The 25,311-nt window shown below is 45.1% G+C and overlaps 2 protein-coding genes across 2 annotated transcripts; one reads left to right on the forward strand and one right to left on the reverse strand.

The window, feature by feature from the left end:
- The first annotated feature begins 706 nt into the window (after positions 1-706).
- On the forward strand, positions 707-5,633 carry LOC128327645 (olfactory receptor 1030-like). The gene is made up of 3 exons (XM_053256695.1): positions 707-739; positions 1,879-2,006; positions 4,676-5,633. Exon 3 carries the CDS (start codon positions 4,695-4,697, stop codon positions 5,631-5,633), a length of 939 nt encoding a protein of 312 aa, XP_053112670.1. The 5' UTR covers positions 707-739; positions 1,879-2,006; positions 4,676-4,694.
- A 13,255-nt stretch (positions 5,634-18,888) lies between these two features.
- Positions 18,889-19,833, reverse strand: LOC128327640 (olfactory receptor 5V1-like). Its single transcript, XM_053256684.1, has one exon. The coding sequence runs from the start codon at positions 19,831-19,833 to the stop codon at positions 18,889-18,891; it is 945 nt and encodes a 314-aa protein (XP_053112659.1).
- Between the last annotated feature and the right edge of the window lie 5,478 nt (positions 19,834-25,311).

A 25,311-nucleotide genomic window follows, 5' to 3' on the forward strand; every position in this document is an offset into this window, starting at 1 on the left:
TTTCTTAAGATTTTTTTTCAATTTTTGCATTTCTCCCATAGAGAATAACGGGGATTTGAGGATGCCCCATTCTCCACCTTTGAGGGGTGCCAGGGCACCCCACAGTGGGTCTGGGGACATGGCAGGTATGACCTCAACTCCCCACAGGCAGCCTCAAGTTTGTAGGGTTTATTGGGGCTTTTAAAAGTATTTTTTTTAAGAATTTTTCCTTTCATTGCAATGCATAGAGCCTCTCTCCATTCATAAGTAGAACTGTCTGTGACCTTAATTGCTGTGAACTCTAAATCCAGAGTTCACAGCAATGAGGATCACTCTCACTGTTCTACTTCTATGAACCCACCCCAGTTTTTTGCCCCTAGGTACTCCACATAGGGAATAATAGGCTGGTTCAAATCCCCATTATACCCTATTTAGAACCTTTTAGAGTGAATTTGAACCTGTCTGAGCCAGTTTGAAGGTTCTAGAGGCCATTTTAGATCCTATCCTCCATTTTATGTCATTTGTTTTGCTTGATTTTCCTTTGCTGAGCTCATGCTTTCCTGATTGGCCAGATGAGTCTGGCTCTCTGGTAGATTATGGAGTAGTGCTAGACCTTGAGAACTGGCACCCTATTGGCCAGGGGGGAGAGCAAAGGTGGTGGCTCCCAAAGGAGGAAGTTTCAAATCCTATTTAAAAGCCAAGCCTCTGGCCTCACTCTGGTTGCAGTCTTCCTTGGCTTCCTTCTGGCCTGCTGCTTGTGGTGAGAGTCTGCTTTTGAATTTGAATTTGAACCAAATAGGTCAAGCTGGTTTTGTGCACATCCCTAATGCAGAGTTTGTTGCAGCTATTTCACATGAAGAGCACAGTAGGGTCTAAACTAAATTGATCTATTGATGCAGTACATTTGAAATAGGAAAGACTTATCCTATCTATCAGCTATATAATGACTAGGTATTGAGAGAGAGATGTTTCCATCTTCTCTCTAGAAGGAAAGGTAGAGGGCTGACTCACTGAGAAGTCAAATGCAAAAACTGAGTCACAGAGGGTCTCAGGGGTCACAGAGCAGAGGCAAGTAGGGACAGGTAAGGAGACCCTCACTAGCTACTTCTGCTCCCAATGACCCTAGTGGTCATTAGGATAGTTGGTGCAGAAGGTTGAGGCACTAGAACTCCATATCCAACACCCCTACTCATCACCTGTCGCACTGTCTCACTCCCATCTTCTCATGAAGCATCTGGAAACTGTCTCTGGGCAGTGACTTAATCGGTCCATCTGGCACCATATCTTCTGTTGGGCAGTACTCCAGCTGGACCACCCCTTTTTCTTGCATGCCTCAAACATAATGATACGTTATGGGGATGTGCTTAGTTCTAGATTTCATCTTCTCCATCTAGGAGATCTGGATACAACTTTGGTTATCTTCAAATGTTGTTGTGGGCTTTGGTTCCTCAATCCCAAAGTCTGATAGTAGCTGGTGTATCCACACCACTTACTTGCATGCTTCAGCTGCGGAAATATATACTGCTTCTGTCAATGAGAGTGCAACAAGTGACTGCTTGTGGCTAACCCAACTTATGGCTCCATCTCCATATTAGAACAAGTGTCCACTTGCGGTCTGTCCTGTCTTCAGCCCAGTCTCCATCCATGTATCCCACTAGTCTGGGATTGCTGCTTGGTGGAATCTCTAACACGAAGTGTGCAGTACCCTTTAGGTATTTTTCCAATCTTTTGACTGCAATCCAATCATTGTTGGTTGGTGAACACAATTTTCTGCTCAGCATTCCCACCGCTGAAGCAATATCTGGCCTTGTTACTGTAGCTATATACAGGAACTTTCCAATTGTCTTTCAGTATTGATTGTTGGCTGGTAAAGGCTCTCTGTCTCCATCTTGCTTCCAGAAATTTGCATCCATTGGTATACTGACTTCATTGGCATCTGTCACCCCAAGCATTATAGAAGATGCTCTATCTTCTGCTTCTGGTTGAGAAGGAATGTCCCATCCTCTTCTTTCCATTTGGATGCCAAGGTAATAGGAGATGCTTCCAAGTTCCTTCACTTCTATTTCCTTGTTCTGGTGCTGTACAATTTTATGGCTGTCTTGTTTTTTCTAGGAGTGTGCCCGAACCAGTCCGGGGCCATGCAAGAGGCCTCCGGAACGGTTCGGACATCGGCCGGTCCGGCGGTCTGGTGGTGGTGGTGAGTGTGGCTTTAAGGGCAGGGGGTAGTACTTACCCCTCCTGCTGCTCTTCCCCCTCCGGCGCTTGACTTTGCTGCAAAGCTTTTGGGGCAGCAGAGTTCCTCCTTGCCGCCCCTGCCCCCATCGTTGTCTGCATCCTCTGTAACAAGTAGAAGTTGGTGCTACGCATGCGCCTGCTGCGGCGTGCGCCACCGCCGGCGCATTAGACAATGAGGGAGTGAAATGGATTATAAGGAGTATATGGAGGTTGCAGAGAAGCGAAATGAGTTCTTTGCATCCATCTTCACAGCAGAGGATACTGAGCATATACCTCCTTCTAAACCAGGCTTTTCAGGGATGGAGGCTAAAGAACGTGAGTCAGATAGAAGTGACAAGAGATGATGTTCTAAATTTTCTGGAAAAAGTAAGAACTAGAAAATCACCAGGGCCGGATGGCATCCATCCAAGAGTCCTCAAAGACCTCAAATGTGAAATTGTCGACATCCTTGCTAAAATATATAACTTATCCCTGCAATCAGGTTCTGTCCTGGAGGACTGGAAAGTAACAAATGTAACACCATTTTCCAAAAAGGGATCCAGGGGCGATCTGGGAAATTACAGGCTTGTTAGCTTAATGTCCATTCCAGGCAAATGGATGGAAAGCATCCTCAAGGATAAAATTGCAAAGCACATAGAACAACATGCCCTGCTGGGAAAGAACCAGTATGACTTCTACAAACGGAAATCTTTCCTGACAAACCTTTTGGAATTCTTTGAGAGCGTCAACAAGTGTGTGGATCAAGGTGATCCAGCTGACATAGTATACCTGGACTTCCAAAAAGCTTTTGACAGAGTTCCTCATCAAAGACTCCTGAGGAAACTTAGCAGTCATGAGATAAGGGCACAAGTACATGTGTGGATTGCTAACTGATTGAAGGACAGGAAACAGAGGGTAGGTATAAAGGGAGAGTTTTCACAATGGAGAGAAGTAAGAAGTGGGGTCCCCCAGGGATCTGTCCTGGGACCAGTACTTTTTAATGTATTCATAAATGATCTAGAATTAGTGGTAAGCAGCAAGGTGGCCAGATTTGCAGATGATACCAAACTTCACAGTTTTGGCGGCCCGGAGAATGGCCCCCACTCCGGGGTGGCATGACTCACCAGCTCAGAGCTTTGGCAGCTTGGGTTTGGGGGTCAGGCCGCTCTCACCTCTGCAGGGTGAAGCCTCATGATGAGGAGAGGTCAGGACATGGTGCCTGACCGAATCAGTACTCGGCCCTTCGCCTTGATGTAGGATGGCCATCACTGGGGGGGGGGCACCACACGGGAGGAGTACCTGCACTCTGATTAGTTAGGGACCTTGCTGCAAGTTTGTTATCTGCTGTACATTTATAAAGTGGCCCTAATTAACTCCAACTAAGCATGTCATGTCTTCAATGGGGCCTGGGGGTACAATGGTTCTGGCACAGACCCTTCAGTCTGCTTGCTGTGGCAAGCAGCCACGGCTGGCAGACATCAATAAAACGGGGTTAGGAGAGCACTCACTCTCCTAATGTCATTTTTGAGAGTGGCTCCATAGGTGGATTTGCTGCCGCTGTTCCGCCGGGATTGGGCCCGATGCCGGCAGTACACACATGTGTGTAAAACTGGGCTGTGCTTCCTTAGCCCAGTTTTTCATGACCGTGTGCATAGCTTCTATGATTCCCTTAAATAAATTAGTATTTTTATTTATTTTTTATTTATTTAATATATTTCTATACTGCCCAAAACACAAGTTCTCTGGGCGGTTTACAAAACAATAAAAACAGCCAATAAAAGATTAAAACATTTCAACAATTAAAATTAAAAAGTTAAAACTATTAAAACACAATTAAAACAGTATCTAATTAAAAGCCTGGGTGAACAAATGCACCTTGGCTGCCCTTTTAAAAGTTGTAAGATTACAAAATTACAAAAGTTGTAATTATTACTTTTAACTGCTCTGTGTCATGAGTTTTGAATACTGAAACATACAAGGGATTAAATTCTCAAGGGCATATCTAGAGCAACTATGATAAACATCTTGTTGCATCTTTTTTTATGTTCTATACTGCTGTAGACTACATTACCTAAACCAGGTGGGTCTTGGGTTGCACCTGCCTTTCTGGCAGCTTGCAGAAAAGTGAATATTTCTACCATTCTTACTCATCATGGTCCATGAATAGTAATATGCTCTGTGTTTAGTTCCAGGTCTATACTCAAGCAGTGTATATTTTGTAACACTGAAGCAGACACAACAGAGTCTTTTTTTTCCTTTTTTTTAGTGCTTCAGGATAAATCCAGGGAAGTTGTACTCTGCATTTGCTTTTCAACTCCTGTTATCAGAATTTTAAAAATCTAGTAAAATATGTGGGCAGGAAGATATCACTGAAACTGCCCAATCCACCTGGATGCATTTGCAGTTAATGCTGACACTGGCAATGAATCTCTGCTAAACTACCTTCCTCCTTTCAGGTATATTTTCCTCCTTCTTTTCACAGGTTAAAAGCCGTAGACTAAATGGCTGGGGAAAATCACACCCGTGTGACTGAGTTCATATTCTCAGGATTCATAGACTATCCGGAAATGCAAGTTGTCTTTTTTGTCATGTTCCTGGTGATCTACATTGTCACTCTGGGTGCAAATCTAGGGATGATCTTGTTGATCAGGTTGGATCCTCAGCTTCATACCCCAATGTACTTCTTCCTCAGTCATTTGGCTTTCCTGGATGCCAGCTACTCTTCAACTGTTACTCCCAAGGCCATGGTTGACTTTTTAGCTGAGAGGAAAACCATTTCCTTGGCTGGATGTGCTATACAGTTTTACATGTTTGACGGTTTGGTGATGACTGAATTATTCTTATTATCTGTCATGGCATATGATCGCTATGTGGCCATCTGTAACCCATTGCTTTATTCTGTAGTTATGTCTAAGAGGCTGTGTATTGTGCTAGTGGCTGGTGTATATATCTATGGATTTGTGAGCTCCGTGGTTCAAACAGCATTGACCTTCCAGCTCTCCTTCTGTGGATCAAATGTGATCAATCATTTCTACTGCAACGACCCACCACTTCTAGCCCTGTCCTGCTCTGACACCCGGCCTAAAGAAATCCAGCTTTTGGTTTTATCTGGGATCAATTTAACCAGCTCCCTCTTGACAATCATCATCTCCTATGTGTACATTCTGTATGCCATCTTTGGGAAACATTCTGCAGATGGAAGGCACAAAGCCTTCTCAACGTGTGCCTCTCACCTGACAGCTGTTATCATTTTCTATGGTACTCTCTTCTTCATGTACCTGCAACCAAGCTCCACTCATTCTCTGAATTATGACAAAGTGGTCTCTGTTTTCTATGCTGTTGTGATCCCCATGCTGAACCCTCTAATCTACAGCTTGAGGAACACAGAAGTGAAGGGGGCCCTAAAGAAACTGCTGGGGAGAAAGTGGTTTTCACAGTGAAGCTCCTAACCATTCACTTGGCAGTGTTTTGGTACTGCAGTGCTCTTTATAATAGCCATACCAAATACAACCTTTATTCATGTGCCACAGCTAGAAAGACAACCCAAGAGTCAGGTCAAGAACTTCCCTGTGTTCAAAAACACAAAAGATTCCAAGCTCAATTAGGTCATAATAACGGGCTGGTAAGACAACTGTTTCCTCTCTATGCTATCCGGCAGTGTTCTTCATTAATTGTTCACTAGTCCTGTGCAAAGCTTTGGCCAAAGCTGAATACTCTGTTCAGTCCCCCTGACACCACGTGAAGCCAACCGTTCCCACCAAAACTTTGCCCAGTGCTGGTGGGGCTCTTTTAAGTGAAACTGAGCCCTCTTCAGCCTCTGCACCATTTTGGAAAGCATGCATGGAGTGCTGGGAAATGCTTTCCCCACAGAGCTCTTGAGAGGGCTCTGTCTTTCTTAAAAGGCCCAGCACAGAGGAAAACACAGTGCTGTGCAGAGGTCAGCACAGTGTGAAATGGCTCTCTTATTTATTTGTGTGTTTATGGATTGATTGATTGATTGATTGATTGGATTTCTATAGCACCTGATATAGAAATCCCCAGGTGGTGTACAAGTTAAAACATAATATAAAAACATTATAAAACAGTTAAAATTCATAAGACAGATAAAAATCTCAATAAATAAAAACACATTAAAATTTCAATTTCAATTGAAAGCCTAGGAAAACAGGTATGTTTTCAGGGTCCTCCTAGAACCACAGAGAAGGAGATGCTCTTACTTCAGCAGGGAGCACATTCCAAAGTTCCGGGGCAGCCACAGAGAAGTCCCCATCCCAAGTTATCACTAAACGAGTCAGCGTCAACCATAACCGGATCTCTCCAGATGATCTTAAACGGCAACCGGGTACATGACAGAGAAGGTGCTCTCTTAAGTACCCTGGACCCAAGCCATTGAGGGCTTTATATATAATAGCCAGCACTTTGTATTTCATTCTAAAACATATTGACAGCTAGTGCAGTTCTTTCAGAATTGGTGTTATATGGTCCCTTTGGGTAAACCCAGAGACCAGTCTGGCTGCCTAATTCTGGACCAGTTGTAGTTTCTGAACTACATACAAAGGCAGCCCCAAATAGAGTGCATTACAATAGTCAAACCTAGAGGTTACCAGCATATGTACCCCTGTTTTAAAATCATTTGTCTCCAGAAATGGACGTATCCTGCATATCAGCAGAAGCTGATAAAAAGCACTTCTGGCTACTCCCTCAATCTGAGAAACCAGGGAGAGTTTGGGATCCAGGAGCACTCCCAGACTACAGACCTGATCTTTTAGCGGGAGTGTAACCCCATCCAGAACAGGCAGATCTAAACCACCTCTCAGATCCTGACCTCTTACAGACAGTACCTTTGTCTTGTTTGGATTCAACTTCAGTTTGTTATCCCACATCCAGCCCATTATCACCTCCAGGCAGGTATTTAGGGTGGACATGCCATTTCCTGATGAAGTTGATATGGAGAAATAAATCTGGGTGTCATCAGCATATTGATAGCATCCCAGACCAAACCTCCTGATGACTTCTCTCGGTGGTTTCATGTAGATGTTAAAAAGCATTGGAGACAATATGGAGCCTTGTGGAACTCCACATTTTAGCTCTCACTTTGCAGAATAATAGTCTCCATGAAATACCACCTGGAATCTACCAGAGAGGTAGGAATGGAACCACTGTAGAACAGTGCCACCCAATCCCATCTCCTTCAAGTGACCCAGCAGGATCCCATGATCAATGGCACTGAAAGACACTAAGAGATCCAAAAGGATCAGCAGAGTCACACTCCCTCTGTTGATCGCCAATTGGAGATCATCCATCAGGCCAACCAAGGCAGTCTCAACCCCACAGCATCACATTAAAGGTTGGTGTTTGTTTGTTTTGGGGGGTTGTTTTGTTTGTTTTGCCAAAGTGGCCCCTGATTTGAAAAATAGTGAAGATCACTTTGTATATGAATTTGTTTCAAGATGGGTAAATGGAGTCTTGTGTCATAAATGAAACTAAGCAAGGACTTTGTCCTCTGCTTGATTTAGGAAGCATACTGGGAAGTTTAATGAATGGAAATATACAGGGAAGAATTGATGCAGTATTGTCTGCATCAAGAAGTCCTTAAAACAAGTCCAACAACAACATTGCTTTTGAGAGGGTGGGGGGCACTATTGGTGGTTGTACTGGTCTGAGGAATATGGGATGCTGAACCAATGGCAGTCAGTGAGGAGGTACAGTGCATAATAATCAGCTGCTATGATCACAGAGCTATTTAGGGTAAGGAGCATAATGACACTTGGAGGCAGGGGGCAGTGAGACTTAGCAGCAGAAGCCATTTACTAACTACTGTTTTCTGCTTTCAGATGAAGACCTGGCCTTCACGTATAGCAGTGCCAAGTTCTGCGTGGGAGTGTATAAGATCTGCTGGGTCGTGATTGTCAGGCCACACCCTTGCATCAGCTTTGCATAGCTTTAAACTGCTGACTATTTTATCTTTTTAGTGTTCCTATTTAGATGTTTTATTTTTAATATTCTGTTTTAGCCACCGCTTTTTGCATTTTATTTTGCTCACATTTTGATTATAATTTTTTTAAATACAGCTGATTAATAATATCACAGCTACTCCCTTTTCTAAGGGTAGCAGCTTTATAGTAATATTATAGCTTTATAATATTAGAGTAGTAATTTTATAGTAATATATTTTTATGGTTCCATAATTTGTGTTTAGTATTATGAATCATGCCCTACTATTCTATCTTATGCTGGTTGTGGACCGTAATAAAGATGATTGATTGACTGACTCCTGCATCTCATCATCAGCCACCACTGCTTGTTTTTTTGCAAAGGGGAGCAGAATTTTTCACGGATCTCCCCTTACCTCTGCAACCTCCTACACCCCTGAAAATCTGCACTTGGGGGACTCACAGGAACAGATGGAGGGTGCAGGAGCCTGTGGAGGGAAAGGGAGATTGGAGATAATTGCCCATTCCTCTTTGCACAAATGCCCCATCCCAAGGCCTTGTGCTGGAGGGATGGGCCTTTGTCCCACCCACCCACTCACCAGACAGCCTCAAGGTGCCTTCCCATTGGCCCATGGCTAATACAGGGGGTGAGGGTTTCGCACCACTCAGGTGGTTCCTCCCTCCAGGCAGTCAGTATGTTTTCTGCAGACTTCAGGTAGGGAGCTCGCTGCTACGTCTCCCTCCCATCCAAGTGGACTTAGCAGCCTTTGAGAGTTCTGGTAGGCAGCTGGTGGAGTGGCCAGAACTTTGAGTGGGTGAGGCCCACTAGTGGTGCAGTGTCAGCAGCCCACAGTTTGCGGCGACTTTGGCTTGGGATGGCTGGAAGAGCAACGGTGCCCCAGGTGACAGACAGACAGCGTTTGGTGCTGACAGCAGCAGCTGAGGCAATGATTTGATCGGGGCAGTGGCCCCTTGCCCTGAATGGGCTTTAGTTGCTGGTTTCCAGGGGTGATTTTGGCAGGCCTTGACACTAAGGAGTGAGGGGAGTAGACCTTTCAACCCATTTACGTGCAGGAATCCACAGTTTTGGGGATGCAAGTAGGCATCCTTTGACATTACTAGCCCTTATCTGAGGTGTGCTTTTGAGCAGGGGGAGGCAATATCAGACAGACTGGCCATCTTTGACTTGGGGGGGGGGCAATTGCTGCATTGACCTTCTGCTTCTTTTGTATTGGCAGTCCTTGACTGGGTCCAGGTATTAACTTGAAGGGTTTGGGGCGAGGGAGTTCGGCTGTTGCATTCTATGTTTGGGCTATCTAGACACAAGATGTCACCCAAGAAAGCATGCAGGGGGAAAGGTGGACATCCGGTGAAGCCCAACACTTCCTCAATCTTCTTCATCGAAGATGAAGCTGATATGGCACAGATTAGGGCTCTCATTAAGTGGATGGAGGCACTTGAGCACACAAAGAAGACACCATCAGATAAGGGGTGGGGCCATCTGGGGGCCCCCCAAACCCAAGAAGCATACTCGGGATGCTGTCTAGATGGAGTTAAGAATTTTGTCTGACAGGCTGGCTATCATGGGTAATATCTCCATTTGGAGGGTGGGGATAGAGCCCCTTCTGGCCATGCCTACACAGTCTTGGACTACAGCTGCTCCTCCAGGCATGCCAGTTGGGCCATGTACACTGCAGGGGCTGGAAGAACAGGTATGGCACAGGGCAGTTCCTCAGGGCAGCCAGGTAGCAGCATCAAGATTAGGGGGAAGGTATCCTATGGGGGTTGGCCCCTCCCCTCAACATTCACTTTATGGAGCTTTGGGCCTGCCCTTGGGTGATCATCTTTTGCCAGCCACAAAGGTCAAGATCTTGAAGGAGGTGTATGAGGACATTTTTAGATTGCTCTTTCAGGAGACAAGGTTAAACAGAGAGGTTGAATTAGGGAAGGATAAGGAAGTGCCCAAGTGGAAAGCGGCTGAGAAGACCTGGAATAACTGGCTATCCAGTTATAGCTGTTGTTCTGAGGACGCAGCCTGCCATGGGCCTGGCTTTAGTGAAATATCTGGATATAATCCACTGGACCATCATGGACTTTGTGGGTGTGCTGTGATGAAAATTTTAGGATGAGAGCAGCCTTAGACCCTGCCTTCCCATGGGATGCCCTGCTGAATGAGTTGTGGCTCTAAATTAAGTCTCCATCATGCCCTGTGGACAGTAACCATGCAAACAGTGGTAATCTCCTGTCCAAGGCACCCTCTTCTTCAGTTACCAATTCCTTGAATTCTGGCCAGCAGTGGGTTCAACAACACCTGCTGTGTTGGGAATTCAAAAGTGGGGGGCACTGTACCAGGTGCTCTTGTAGGTTCCACCATTCATGCAGCTTTTGTGAGGCCAGGCACCCCAGCTCCACCTGTACTAGGGCTAAGGGCTGGACTGCAGGTTTCAGGAACTGCCCACCCAACTCGAAGAAAGGCAACTCCCCTTCCCCATCTCTGGGAAAAGGGACTCAGCCCAATTAACTTAGTGGTATTGTATCAGCTGTTGGGGGACTACCCTGACAACCGGGCTGCAGCCTTTTTGAGGGATGGTTTTAGGGAGGGTTTTAGGATCCCATCCTCATCCCAGCAGGTGGCTTTTGTTGCTCACAATTTGTGATCTGTAGTGGGGATGGAGACTGTGGTGGTTAAAAAGATCAGCAAGGAACGGGCAGCAGGTAGGGTCCTGGGTCCCTTTGACTAACCCCCTTTCCCTAACTTTTGAGTGTTGCCTTTAGGAGCGGTTCCTAAGAAGACCCCTGGCAAATTTTGCCTGATGCGCCATCTTTCTTATCCCAAGGGGTCTTCCGTTAATGAAGAGATTCCTGAGCATCTATGTTGAGGGCAATACACTTCCTTTGATGAAGCAGTTAGGGTGGTAAGGGGCTGTGGCACTAGGGTCCTGTTAGCAAACTGTGACATAGAGTCTGCTTTCCACCTTTTACACGTGCATCCTTCAGACTTCGATCTGCAAGGATTTTCCTTTTCAGGAAAGTTTTATTTTGACATGGCGCTCCCTATCGGTTGCTTTGTTTCATGTGCGGCCTTAGAGGTGTTCAGCACTTTTTTGGAATGGGCACTTCAGAGGAAGGCAGGTTTCTGGTCCACTGCACACCTTCTTGATTTTCTCTTTGCTGGCCCTGGGGCTTCTTCTGTCTGCCATCACCTGCTGGGGAGCTTTATACAGTTAGCCAAGGAGTTGGGCATGCCATTAGCTAAGGATAAGACCAAGGGGCCAGCTACTTGGCTATCTTTCCTTGAGATTGAGCTACATACCATGATGGGGTTTAGTGGCCTCCCTAGGGAGAAATTGGAAGGCTCGAGGGAGCTGATTGGGTCCTTAAGATCAGTCAAGAAAACCACCCTTAGGGAGCTGCAGGTGGTTATTGGCCATCTTAATTTTGTATATAGAGTGTTGGCTCCCAGCCAGGCCTTTTTGAGGCACCTTTGTGATGCTGTGGCTGGGGTTAGCTTACCACATCATAGTGTGTGAATCATGGAAGGTATGCAAGCTGACCTGGCTGTGTGGGAAGTCTTTTTGCAGGACTCTAATGGGGTGTCATTCTGGAGGACTGAACAGCTGTTAGAAGCTGACATGCAGGTACATTCTGATGCTGCTGAGGGCATCAGATTTGGGGTTTATTTCAGGGGCAGGTGGTACTCCACCCAGTGGCCCTTGTGATGGGCTGAGAAGGGGATTACAAGAGATCTCACATTCCTGGAGTTTTTCCCCATCATTGTGGTTGTCCATCTGTGGGCAAAGAGTTTCTTGACTCTACTGTCCATTTTTGGTGTGACAACCAGGCAGTGGTTCAGGTGGTGAACTCTCAGACTTCCCATTTGTTGGAAGTTAAGGACTTTGTGCTGTCTCGTCTCAGACAGTGGAGGACAGACTAGTGAGTCAGAGGGCTAGAGGGTCAAGACATTGGTCATCCCTTCTCCACTGCTCTGACATGATCCCTTTGAATATGTAGATTGCTAATCTCAGGGACTAACTTCCTTCCTCTCTCTCTCTTCCCTTCCCTACCTGCCCTTGCAACATGGCAAGCCTCTCTCCCTGCACCATATGTGCAGAGAAGATGCAGAATCCATCTGCATCCAGCTAGATAGATAGATTAGAGATCCTAACTCCTCACTTTCCTATCTAGAATGGAGTTCCTTAATAAATACCTTATATATTGATTTGAAACTATGAATTGGCTCCAAGTTACTTTACTCTCAGCATACACGCATGCCTAACTAAATCCGCTGTGTTGTGCCTCTGTGCACTCTGCTATAATGAGAAAAGGATTCTCTCACCACAGAGAATTTCCAACACCATTCACCCGGGTGATGGGGTTGCTGCATGATTTTGTCCTCCAATGCTTGTAGTTTAATATTCTCTTCCTGGTGCAGCATATCCTGGGGCTCCAGAATGATATCACTGATACCCTATCTTGTTTCCAGGTAGTCAGGTTTAGGGAGTTAGCCCCAGAAGCCAGTGTGGACCCAGAAATGCCAGATGCCCTGTGGAGGCTTAGTGACTAGAGGCCCACTGGGCCATTGACTAGTCTCTGGCTCGAAGTAGAAGGGTTGGCTATTCCGGTAAGGTAGCTGCTTTTCGTGCATTTATACTGAAAGAGGGCCTTTTGGACAGCGGGCCTATTCCACTCAACAACCTTATGAAGTTCTTCGTGTCCCTACACACTTCTGGACGAGCATTTTCTACCCTCGCCGGCTATTTGGCTGTACTGTCTTTTGAGGCTCAGGCCCTAAAGACATGAGACACTACTGGGGACTGTAGGGTGCAACGTATGTTAGAGGTTTGGACTAGTGAGAGACCCTGGGCTATAGATCAGAGGCAGCCAGCTACTATTGAGCTGCTATCATCTATTTTACAGTTTCAACCTGTATGTAGCTCTCCTTGGGAGTCAGCACTTTTTAAGGTGGCGGTAGTAGTGGCTTTCTTTGGGGTCTTTCAGCCATAGGTGGAACTGGGGGCAGGCCGGGCACGTGCCCTAGGTGCCACTGAGGTGGGGGCACCACTCCAGTTCCTGCCACCCCCACCCCATTGCCCACCTGCCCAGCCCCAGGGCCCCTCAGCCACTTGCCTCCAGCTCCAGCCTAGGATCGGAGCAGCCTGCAAACTGCAGAGCTCTTCTCTCCCCGCCTCTCAGCTGATCGGTGGGTGGGCGGGGCTTCCAGAGAGGCCTCTGAGTAGTACTTGGCAGGCCCCAAGGGAGGCAGGAAGCCAGGAAGGAGGCAGGAAGAGTTCCCTGAAGCAGACCCTCTGCCCAGACCATCCAGTACAGCCTTTGCCAGGTAGGCTGTGAATTGCTTTTTGTGGTTACCCCCCCCACACACACACACACCCAATATAAGGATCTGCTTGCCATAGGGCTTTGATATGGAGGGTGGGGCGAGACTGAGAAGTCTCTGAATATTTAATTTAAAACAGACTGAAAAATGTGCTGGCTTTAAAAACAAAAACTATCTAAAAAGGCCTATAAGTAGCTTGTTTCATGTCAGAAAATTACAAACACTTCTGGAACAAATATTCATTCATTCATTCATTCATAAATACGCTTATGTTCAAGTTGTTTTGCAACCCGGAAGGTCTGAGTGAGAACTGTGAAGCATGTGTTGTGCTTTTATTTTATTTTATTTTTCTTGTGTGTGAACTGCTCTCCAATAACTTGCAGGGACTTCAGGGTCAATCTGGCCAACATGTGAATGCAGCTCCTCCATTCCAGAGGAGAGGTGTGTTAAAGGGCTTTAAAAGCCTCATGTGAAAAACCTCCTGGAATCAAACTTTGCTGAATTTGTTCAGAATTCTGAGAAAACACACATAGGCTCACCCTGCATGGTTGAAAGTCTTCTTTGCTAATCTGCAGCGAGGGGGCCATTTTAATAATTAGTGTTTCTAGTGTGTTCTAGGCATTAAAGGTAGCACAAATATATAGTACTCAATGTATATCACTATATACTGTGAAGTGTGCATGTGTGTATTCAGTGAAATGTATTTCCAGGCAGCATACTTATTTTGAAATATCAGACTTAAATCCTTGGGGGCCTGGGGTGTGTGGAGGCCCTGGACTTTGAGGGGCTGGGGGCCCATTTTAAAATCTCATCTTGGCCCATTCCAACCTTGCTATGCCCCTGGCAGTCACTACACATGGATTTCTGCACAACACCTGCACAGACGAAACTTCCATGTAGAAAATGTGTCTCTTGTAAATTGACCCTGAATTTTCCATCCATGACTGGGATATTTGAGAGTTAGAGTCAATAATAAAAGAACAGCACGCTGCTTGTGACAGGAAGGGGCAAATTACAATGATTTCTTAGCCTGGCAAGGGCTGGTTTTGGCCCTGGCAGAACTTGGCTGTCTGATCCTGTTGCAAATGCCTCTGTCTAGTGTGGCAAACTAATGTATCCTCCTCCCTCTTGGTGTCAAAGTAAGCACTGGTGTGGTGAATGCACATATATCCCATCATGAGCCAACAGTCATCATAGGACAAAGTCTGGCAGGAATCATTCACTAGTTTATAGACCACCCTTCCCCCACCACCTTTTTCTTCCCCTATTTTGCTAGTGGCTATTTGGGCAGGTGATCCTCTAGGACAAAGTCATGTTTTTTTAAAAAGAATGAGATGAGACAGAGAAAATGACACCTGGAATCCTCACATAACTCCTGACTGTTGTTCTAAGTCTTTTACAGAGATGGCTCATGTTTTCAGGTTTTGATCAAAAACCATGTCTAGATGGTACAGTGTTCCTTTTAACAGGGATTTCCAGATATTGTTGACTACAAGTCCCATCATTCCTGTTTGGACAGGGGCGCAATTTCAGTGCTTGCCCTAGGCGTTATTTCCCCTAGATACGCCTCTGCTTTCAGCCCAGTGAGGTGCTTCCACATAACAACCGGTGCCTGCAATATGAAGACCTCTCCTTCTCTGGGGCAGCTGTGCCGCTGCACTTATGTTGTTCCAAGACCGATCAGAGGGATAGAGGCCAGGTGATCTACTTGGCTGCAGCAGTGACTGCCATCTTATGCCCAGTGCAGGCCTTGCAGCTTTATGTCACATTTCAATCTGGGTCAGAAGGGTGCTTGTTTGTTCACACAGATGGCATGCCTCTGACTCAATACCGGCTCTGGGCTGTGTTGTGTAATGCGCTTCGGCTGGGTAAGCCAGCCCAGCTTTTCATTGTCCACTCTTTTCCCATTGGTGCTGCAATGACGGCACGTAGGCTGGGTTTTGCATACACAAGATATTAAGTGTATTGGGCATTGGAAATCCAAAGTGTGTTTGCATGATGTGCATTAAGCACTGTTTTGTTATGACCAGCCTGTTGCTGGGTATTCACTGTTGTTCTTTTGGCAGGTGCTGGAGGAGCAGTGCCTCCGGTGCAGGTGCTCATCTGCAGCCATTCCCTGGTCTTCTGGGCTTTCAAGCAGGCCAGCACCTTGCATTTTTGAACCCAGCTTGGTTTGGGAAACATGCCAGCATGCGCTGGTTGGGCTTTCAAGGGATGCTATGGAGCCAGTTGCTTCTAGCACTATCGGATTATTTAGCAGTTAGTGCCCCTCCCAAGGTTTTGGTAGTGCATCTGGGGGGAAATGATCTAGGGACACAAACTGATCTCTCCTTGATACAGCAAGTCACCCCCTACTTCACCACCATCAGCTCATGGATTCCAGGGGTGATTATAATATGGGCTGATTGGCTTCAGCACAGGGTTCAGAAGAGAGGGGTTCAGAATTTGCAGTGAGTTGAGTGGGCCAGGCAGAAGGTCAACCCTGCCATGGGGAAGCATGTGGTAGCTCGAGGGGATGCTTTTATCCCGCAACTGGTGTTGGGGACCCCCCCCCCCTTTGACCCCAACATTCAACCCAGAGGTCCCAACTCAGAAGTATGTGGAATTGAGGCCTGTGTCTGATTTCATTTTATATTAAGAAATGAATTAAGGCCTGGACTCAAGGTGAACAGCCCAGATCTGCCTGAGTAATGCTTGGTAAATGATTTGTAGAGGCAGGGGTAATCTAGCATTGGGTATCAGTGTTTGTGGAAACTCACTGAGACACAATGGGTCAGGCTTAATTACCAGTCTCACACTGCTGAAATCATCCCTTTTGCTCACTAACAGGATGCTTCTGCCTCAGTCAAATGTATTGATTAACTCACATGTGCCCCTTTTGATGTTACTTTAAATATTCTTTTGTTATAAATACACACTAGATAGAGGTACACAAGAAATAATGTAATTGCTGTCTCATACTAACTCTCCTGACTTTTAACACCTTTTGGGACCAGGCTAGCACATCTGGGATGCAGATTTGCTTTGGACTATGTCCCCTCCTCAAGATAGCAATTTACAGAAGATGAGATGGAGATCTCTCTGAACTGACCAAATATCCTGAGAGATTTTTGGTAATTAAAAGACAATATTCAGAGGATAGCAGGAATAAATGCCTTTTGTGATCCAGAAGACTCAAATGGACATCAAAGGATGGAACCACTATAAGAAGGAGTCTCTGGACATGGCAGTTTAGCTATCTTGTGCCTCCAAGCAAGATCTGCTCACGAGCGATCCCAGAGTTTGCTGCCCAAGCCGCAGGGCTAGAGGCAGGAATTCTGTCCATGGACAGGAACTGTTTGTGACTTCTACTGCGCAGTGAGAAGTCAAGACTTCCCCAAGCCACGGCACCTTCACTCTGCCTTGCTCTGAGCAAACTGTCTGCTTGACCACCAGAAGCCAGACCATCGCTCTGTTGCTGCTCCCAGCTACAGTCTCTCCCCTTCAGCTGAAAGATCCACCACTCTCAAAGCCTCTGATCCTGGTAAATATGCTGCCTTCACAAGCCTTGGATCCCTACTTTCCTCCCCCTTACTAATCACTACTAACCCCCTTCCTAAGCGCCCCCCCTTCTTCTTTCTCTGCTTCTCTCCAAATGTTTTATTTAGGATTTGTTAGATTGTTAGATAGCTGTAATTATTGATTGCACACACATATGTTAGTTAGGCACATTACACTACACCGTGAATCGGAAACATGTTTTTAATTTGGATTATTTTATCCTGATGAGCAACTTTTTATAATAAAGCTCATTGAACTTTCTGAGTGTGTCTCTCTCTATCTCTGTTTCTGTGTCCAGATCATACATGGTCACCATCTCCAAGAACCAATTCAGTTTGTGTATGATGTGACTTTGCCTCTTTCCCTCTGAGCATGTACAGAGTGCGAAACCAGGCATAGTTCACAACACTGGGTATTTTGCACTCCTTGCCTCATCTTTTTTGCCCTGATGGAGTACATCTGCCAACAGCTGGGTGCAATGTTTATTTGGCTAACCTTCGGAGGGGGCTTGCTGCAGTCTTGGAGGGCAGAGAAGCCAAGATAGGTTGACCTCCCTTGGTAGAAGGTACAGTGCAGGCTGGGTGGAGGTATAATTGGGTTAAAATTGGTGAGCACCCTTGGGCAGTTAAAAGGGGGAAATTGGTCAATCGATTCTTAGAGGTTTTGCGGCTCAGGGGTTTTGATTCACCATGAAACCTGCTCCAGGGCTTCCCAAACCTTAATGGCTACATGGCATGGGGGGTGGGGGGTGAAGCCCTAGAAGTTGCCCTGATCCATTGGGTCGACTATGAAGGGGATGAAGTGAGTTTTGCCTGCTTCTATCCTGAGTCAGGGTGTTTTAATTATACATGTGGTCACATTGAGCTTGCTTTTCTTACAGTGTTTCATGAATGTATACCTGCAACTGTAGAGAAGTACTTGAAAACTAAGGTGAAGGAAGCGTGCATGCTCCTATTCCAGAATTAATTTTAGAAATTCTCCAAGGACTCTTCTCCAGTGACTGACATGATGCACAGCCTTTCACCACCGCAAGGATCTGTTGTGTGGTTCTTGTGGAATTCAAAGAAATCTGTGATGCTGCCCCAAAGTTCTGCAGCTTCCCCCATTCAGGACAATGGGGAAATGTGGAAGTGCCACTTCCATAATTGCCGCCTCAGGGTAGCATTGGAGCTTCTTTGAAGTTCACAAGAACCCACAGCAGATTGGTAGGCTACAAATAATGTCAGCCAGTAATTTATTCCAACTTCAGTGCAAATTCTGTCAGGAGATATAAACCACATAATCAAGATCACAGAGTATCACAAACAAAGATTAAAAGTGAATTAAGTCGTCATAGCAAACAACAAAAAACGTATCTTACACTTCCCCCCACACCCAGATGCAAAAGTAGAGATAAAAAGACATTCTTAACCACATATATGGTGATTACTTAATCATGAGCATGCAGCAAGCCCTTCCATCCAGTGTTTCCAAGCAACATTTTATTGGGTCACAAATCCACACCACCCAACATCCTGAAGAGGTAACAGAATATCATTACATATAGGAACATAGGAAACTGCCATATACTGAGTCAGACCATTGGTCTATCTAGCTCAGTATTGTCTTCACAGACAGGCAGCAGCTTCTCCAAGATTGCAGGCAGGAATCTCTCTCAGCCCTATCTTGGAGAAGCCAGGGAGGGAACTTATGCTCTTCCCAGAGCGGCTTCATCCCCTGAGGGAAATATCTTGCAGTGCTCACACATCAAGTCTCCCATTCATATGCAACCAGGGCAGACCCTGCTTAGCTATGGGGACAAGTCATGCTTGCTACCACAAGACCAGCTATGCTCCAGCTGTGTTGAAGCCAGATGCTTTGCTCAGATACTACACCTGACACAGAATCTTAATCACTGCGCAAACAACTTTTCAGTCTGAGGACTTTCACCAATGCCCTTTTAACTTCCTTATTCCTCAGACTGTAAATCATTGGATTTAACATGGGAGTGATGATCCCATACAACATGGAAACAATCCTATCATGCTTTGGTGAATAGGCTGAGGTGGGACGTGCATAAGTGAACATGGTGGCCCCATAGAACAGGCAAACCACGGTCAAGTGTGAACCACAGGTAGAGAAAGCTTTGTGCCTACCCTCAGCGGAAGGCATGCGCAAGATAGCAGAAATGATATAGATATATGAGATCAGGGTGACTACAAAAGCGCTACTTCCTAAAATACCAGCCACAAGAAGAACCACCAATTCAGTGATGTAGGTAGAAGAGTAAGCAAGGGCAAGCACTGGGGGAATATCACAGTAATACTGGTGGATTTGGTTGGATCCACAGAAAGATAATGTAAAGGTCAGTGAGGTATGTACAAGTGAATTGATAAAACCAGCTATCCAAGTCCCTGCTGCCAGTTGAGCACAGAGACGTGTATTCATTATGCTTGCATATTGCAAAGGACTACATATGGCAACATAGCGGTCATATGCCATCACGGCTAGCAGGAAAATTTCAGTGCCCACCACGTCAATGAGAAAGAAGAATTGCAGCACACACCCGGAGAACGGTATGGTCTTGTCCTCTGACATGAAGATCTGGAGCATCTTTGGCACAGTGACAGTAGGGCAAAGGACATCCAGGAAAGATAAATTGCTGAGGAAGAAATACATGGGGGTATGGAGGTGAACATCCGTCCCTATTGCCATGAGGATAGCCCCATTCCCTGCTAGGGTGATCAAATAGACCAGCAGAATCATCACAAAGAGAGAAATCCGCACTTCTGGGAGATTAGACAATTCGATCAGATAAAAGTTATTCAGTACAGATACATTGGCTTTCTCCATTTTCCTGCCAACAAGGTTTATCAGTTGGAATACCTAAAATGCCGAGGGACAAAGAAGATTTGTTACAAGCAGTGCTGCTAACTAATAATGTCAATCTGATTAATATTCTGACTGTTAATAATGTGGGACACAATCTAGTCTTTGCCCTACATTGATCTCTTTCATGCACCAAGCTCTCTATCAGCTGGAGAGGGCACAGGTTGTACAGGATGGAAACTGCATGTGCTGGAGCACAGTTTTGCAAGAGAAGAGAAGATGATTCAGCAGGGCAAGGGAGGGCCTTTTAAAGACTCTTTTGAGCCCCCACCAACACCACTTTCTTGCACCCAGACACAATGAAGGCACGAGACAAGTAAACAGAGTTAAAGGGGCCACTATTCAAATTATTCAGAAAAGGAGGATTGACTCTCCATTGGCTATCATGCAGAAACTAGAGATTTGCTGGCTACAGCAAATCTCCCTAAGCATAAAGGGTGATACACCTTGGCTCTGGTCAGCATCAGGCTTGTGTTTGATGGTGCCATCTCAGCCAACTTATCTGAGATCACTGCCCCCAAGCAGTAAAAAGCTCTTTAAGGTTGGCGATTTCCCAGCTGCAAAGCATCTAAGGACTGCCAAAGACTCCTCCTAATGCCAAACGTGTGCTTTAAGGTGCTCATCGCCCTACACTGCCCATTTATTCCACACTGTACTTGCCACAGGGGAGGGGCTAACCTAGCTTCCCACCAACCATCCAAAAATGCAGCCAATCCCCTTCTTAAATCTGCCACAAACAAATAAGAACCCCTAGGAAACAAATGCACACCATCACACCAAAACAGCTCAGGGCAGGAAAACTGGATAGCAGGTTGCAGGTAAACCGTGCCCCCAATAGATGAAACAAATCTATCCAGGTCTTGGTTAACCTTCTTACAAGACTTGTCAGGTTTCAAAAGCACTGCACCAAAACAGGTTTCAAAGCACTGCACCAAACTCAGCACAGCAGAAGGTTGGACCAGAGCACCCAAACACCTAGGATCCAACTTCTAATTGATTCAATGTCTTTAATTGACTGGCACAATACAGCCATCCTTTATCTATCTACCAAACTGTTTCCCACAAAATGTACCGGGAGAACATCCAGAGGTCCATTAACCTCAAGGAAAACCCAGCCCATAGGCAAACGCTGATTGAAAACCATGCCCCTACTACCGATCCATGAGATTGATGCTCAGTGAGCCAAGGGCCAAGCCAAGTTATGTCCCCCAGTTGAATTTCTGTGCCTGCTTGTGAGCCCAAAACACAACTGAATGTCCCATGATCACCACCCTTGCTGTCTGAAGAGACAAAACAGGACCTGCCAAAAGAGAGAGAGAAATGAGTACCAAAATAACTGCATTAACTAACTCAGTTCTTGTAGGCCTGAGAGTGCCATTACCTCAGCTACTTAATTTTGGGCTCCTTTTACACCTGAAATTTAGAGAAATTTTAGTGAAAGCCAACTAAGCTGCAGTGCACCTATATGGAAAGAGTGGAATGAGAAGGCACCACAGGCAAGCCCTCTGCCCTCAAGGCCCATTGCAGAACCACCCAAAACTGATATTGGGTCAAAGAAGACTCATAACTCTGCCCAGATAAACACCCAGTGGACGGCCCTGCCAAGGACACTTAGTGTTCCAAGGCTGCAACCAGGCACAAGACTGAGTCCACGGCTCGATGAAGAGTAACCATCTGCCCTTCGCCCTCTTATCAGTTTAGGAGTAACCAAGTTTAATTGTAACATGCTGGGCAAACAATTTTAAATCAGCCTGATGCATTACCCAAGCCCTAAAGCCATATTGACCCCTGGGAAAGAGTTCCAAAGTCCAAAATGCTCCCCCAAAGCCTATTAACATGGCAGCGTGAAACAGGGCAAACTGCATAATCAGATTCACAAATGGAAGGCAGGAGTCCAATAAAGGACTCTAAATTTTCAGGTGTAAAAGGATAAAGGGCATCAGGCTGAGGTGGATGCTCTTGTGTCCAACCTTCAACTATCTGCTGGATGTGGAAGTCTAAAGTGTTGCCCGCAAAACCTTGGGCTTTGAAAAAGAAGGCTAGTGCTGCCAGGTGTCTAGCCACTGCAGTGGAAAAGAGACCAGAGGACTGCAGGTATACCAAATACTGCATCAGATGATCAGGTGGTGCAGGCTATACCTGAGCTAACCCTACCTGAAACCTGAAGTACTAGAAAGCCTTGACCTTCCTCTCATAGGCTGCCCTTGTGCTTGGTGCAAAAGGGGCCCCGATTGCCTTGTGCACCTCTATGCACCAAGTTTCCACAGTCAGAGCAGCATGGTATCTGGTTCCTGCCTCACCCCTGGAGCTAGCTGGTGAAAACATTCCTCCTGTGAATGAGAGAGCCCATCCTCAGTACCATTCTGCAACCCCAGGACATGACTGGCCATGAATAAAATGTTGAAGTGCAAGCACTGTAAGACAAATGCCCACACAATGTCTTCATGTTAATCATATGAATGGGGGCAAGGCTGTCACACCAAAACCAGACTGTAATTGGCAAAAAATTCCTCCCAAATGTGCATGGCCACTACTATGGAGAAAAAACTCGAGAAAAGTGATGTCCCTAGTAAGATCCCGAGTTTCCCAATCACTGGGCCATAGTGCAATGCACCAAAGGGCCCCTAAAATAAACCGGCCCCATCTGAATGCACCTGGGGATCTACTTCAAGAAGCCACTCTGCTCACCAAAAGGAAAACCCATTAAATGAGTTTAGTACATCACCCAAACTGCAAGATCAGCTCTCATCTGCGCTGACACCCATAGCCTGTGGTGAGGTTCCTTTAGCATTACAGAGATGCCACAGGAATGCAAGCTACCACCTTGCATGCTAAGTTCAAATGTCCTAAGAGATGAATGGCCATCTTTCAAAGTGCAAGACCCTAATGAACTTTGGCTTTCAGGATGTCTGTCTTCCGGCAGCCTTGAACAGCCCACAAAGGTTTCCAGCTCTATCTCCAGGAATACAAGTCTACTAACAGGGCCCTCAGTTTTGTCTCTAGCAAGTGGAATTCGCAACTCCCTACAACATTCCATAAAATCCTAGCCAGATTCCCCTTTACAAAGATAAAGAAAAGAAAAGAAAAGAATACTGAGAACATAAGAACAGCCCTGCTGGATCAGGCTGAATAATTGAACTGATAATTTCAAATACTCTACCATATATTGGATTCCTACTCCCTCCACATGTGGGACCTGAGAAAATTGCCCTCCCTAAGTTTTACATCAAGAGAATGCATGCAAAACACTAAAAGCACTATGCAATGCTAAGTATCATTTGTCTACCAAAAGCCTCCATTCATTCTAAGTGTTAAAACTAAACAGATTATTTGGTGGTTATAACCAAAGATTGCAAAGATGCTATAAGTTCTACCACCACCAGCAAACCCACACCATATCTATGTATTCCCACAAAACTTTTCATTTTAAAGATGGGCACGTTAAATGCAAAACGGAACTTCCCCATTTTCAGCATGGCATGAGCTTGGGTATGAATTCAGATCTCTGATCTTTATTTTGCTGAATGACTGCAATAAATATATTATTGTGTACATTACAATTTAGAATGATCTAGATTGGTGATCCAATTAATTGGTGATCTACTTGCCTTTTTTGTTTCCCTTCTAGCCTGGACCAACCAGAAACAACACCTTAGAGAACCTGCATGGAGTCAAGAAAAATACTGGCATACCTATTCTTGAAGTAATATTTAAAAACAGTTGTCTCTATCATAAGACAAAAGAGCAATGCAATATTTATTTATTTTTGCCAGTGGAAAGAAACATGTCATCCAAGGGTGCATCTTGGGACTAAGGCTTCTGGGGAATCTTGCTGTTACCAATCTGAAATCTCAAGACATCATGCGGAAGTTAATTTGACCCCAATGTCTCATTGAGAGCCTTTGGATGGGGTAGTATAGGAATGTAATAGATAGATAGATAGATAGATAGATAGATAGATAGATAGATAGATAGATAGATAGATAGATAGATAGATAGATAGATGTGTTTTTTGAAAACTATGTCCCCAGTGCAGAGAAATGTAGCTGCACCCAGCTGAACTCAAGGGACTTCAGATTAATTTGTCTCACTGAGTTCAAAAGGACTGAAGAGCAAGCAATTTTCTTATAATGCCATTTGATCAAAAAGATTCCTTTTTATGTGTATCTTGCATTTATTATTCATTTATTTACACAGTCAGACAGGTGTTATAGACTGGATTGTTTTATCCAGACATCGAGTCCTTCCCAAGGACCTGGGATGGCTGACTTTAATTGTCAGTGTTGTTGCTGTTATAGATATCGTCGCAGAATATAGGCTCTTCCCAGTAAAGCTGCTTTTTGTCATTGGCTGATGGTGATTTCTGTGGCCCCTATGGTGTTGAGGTGCTCTTCAAGGTCTTTTGGAATTGCACCTAGGGCGCCAATTACCACTGGGATGATTTTGGTCTTTTTCTGCCACAGCCTTTCAATTTCTATTTGTAGATCTTTGTATTTAGTGGTTTGTTTGTTTTTTCCTATTTCTTTTTCTTCTATTCTGCTATCCCCTGGTATTGCTATGTCAATTATTTTGACTTGTTTTTCTTTCTTCTCGACTACAGTTAAATCTGGTGTATTGTGTGGCAGAGGTTTGTCTGTTTGTAGTCAGAAGTCCCATAATATTTTTGCATCTTCATTTTCTACAACTTTTTCCATTTTATGGTCCCACCAATTTTTGGCTACAGGTAGCTTGTCTTTTTTGCAGATGTTCCAGTGAATCATCCCTGCTACCTTGTCATGCCTTTGTTTGTAGTCAGTCTGTGCGATCTTTTGACAACAGCTGATTAGGTGGTCCACGGTTTCATCTGCTTCCTTACAAAGGCGGCACTTGCTGTTTGTTGTTGACTTTTTGACTTTTGCTCTTATTGCATTTGTTCTTAGTGCCTGTTCTTGTGCAACCACTATTAAACCCTCTGTTTCTTTATTCAAGTTGCCATTCTTAAGCCATTGCCAGGTCTTGGTGATGTCTGATTATTATTATTATTATTATTATTATTATTATTAATTATTGTTGTTGTTGTTACTTTTATCAAAAAGGCTCCTTCTCACACTGTGTAATCTTATATTTTTATTATAAACCAGAAGAGTTGCTCAAAGATAAACCAGAGATAGATTCCCATAATAACCTATCTGAGTTTTAACCCATCAACATCCAAGGTACACTACTGGGAAGCAGGAAAGGGCCTTCACAACAGCTGACTCCGAATTGGGCAATTCCCTCTGAAAGGAGGTTAGTCTTTCACATTCTATGATGGCCTTCTGCTGCCCAGCCAAGATGTGTCTAGTTATTCGGGCTTTGAAGTTTAAATTGGTTTTTAACTGCTGTTGCTTTGGAGCTGGTTTTATGTGTTTTGCTGCTGCATTTTTCTTGCCTTTTATTGTTTGTATGGTGTTTTGTGATTTT

The sequence above is a fragment of the Hemicordylus capensis genome, chromosome 1 (assembly GCF_027244095.1).
Source record: "Hemicordylus capensis ecotype Gifberg chromosome 1, rHemCap1.1.pri, whole genome shotgun sequence".
In the NCBI taxonomy this organism is placed as follows: Eukaryota; Metazoa; Chordata; class Lepidosauria; order Squamata; family Cordylidae; genus Hemicordylus; species Hemicordylus capensis.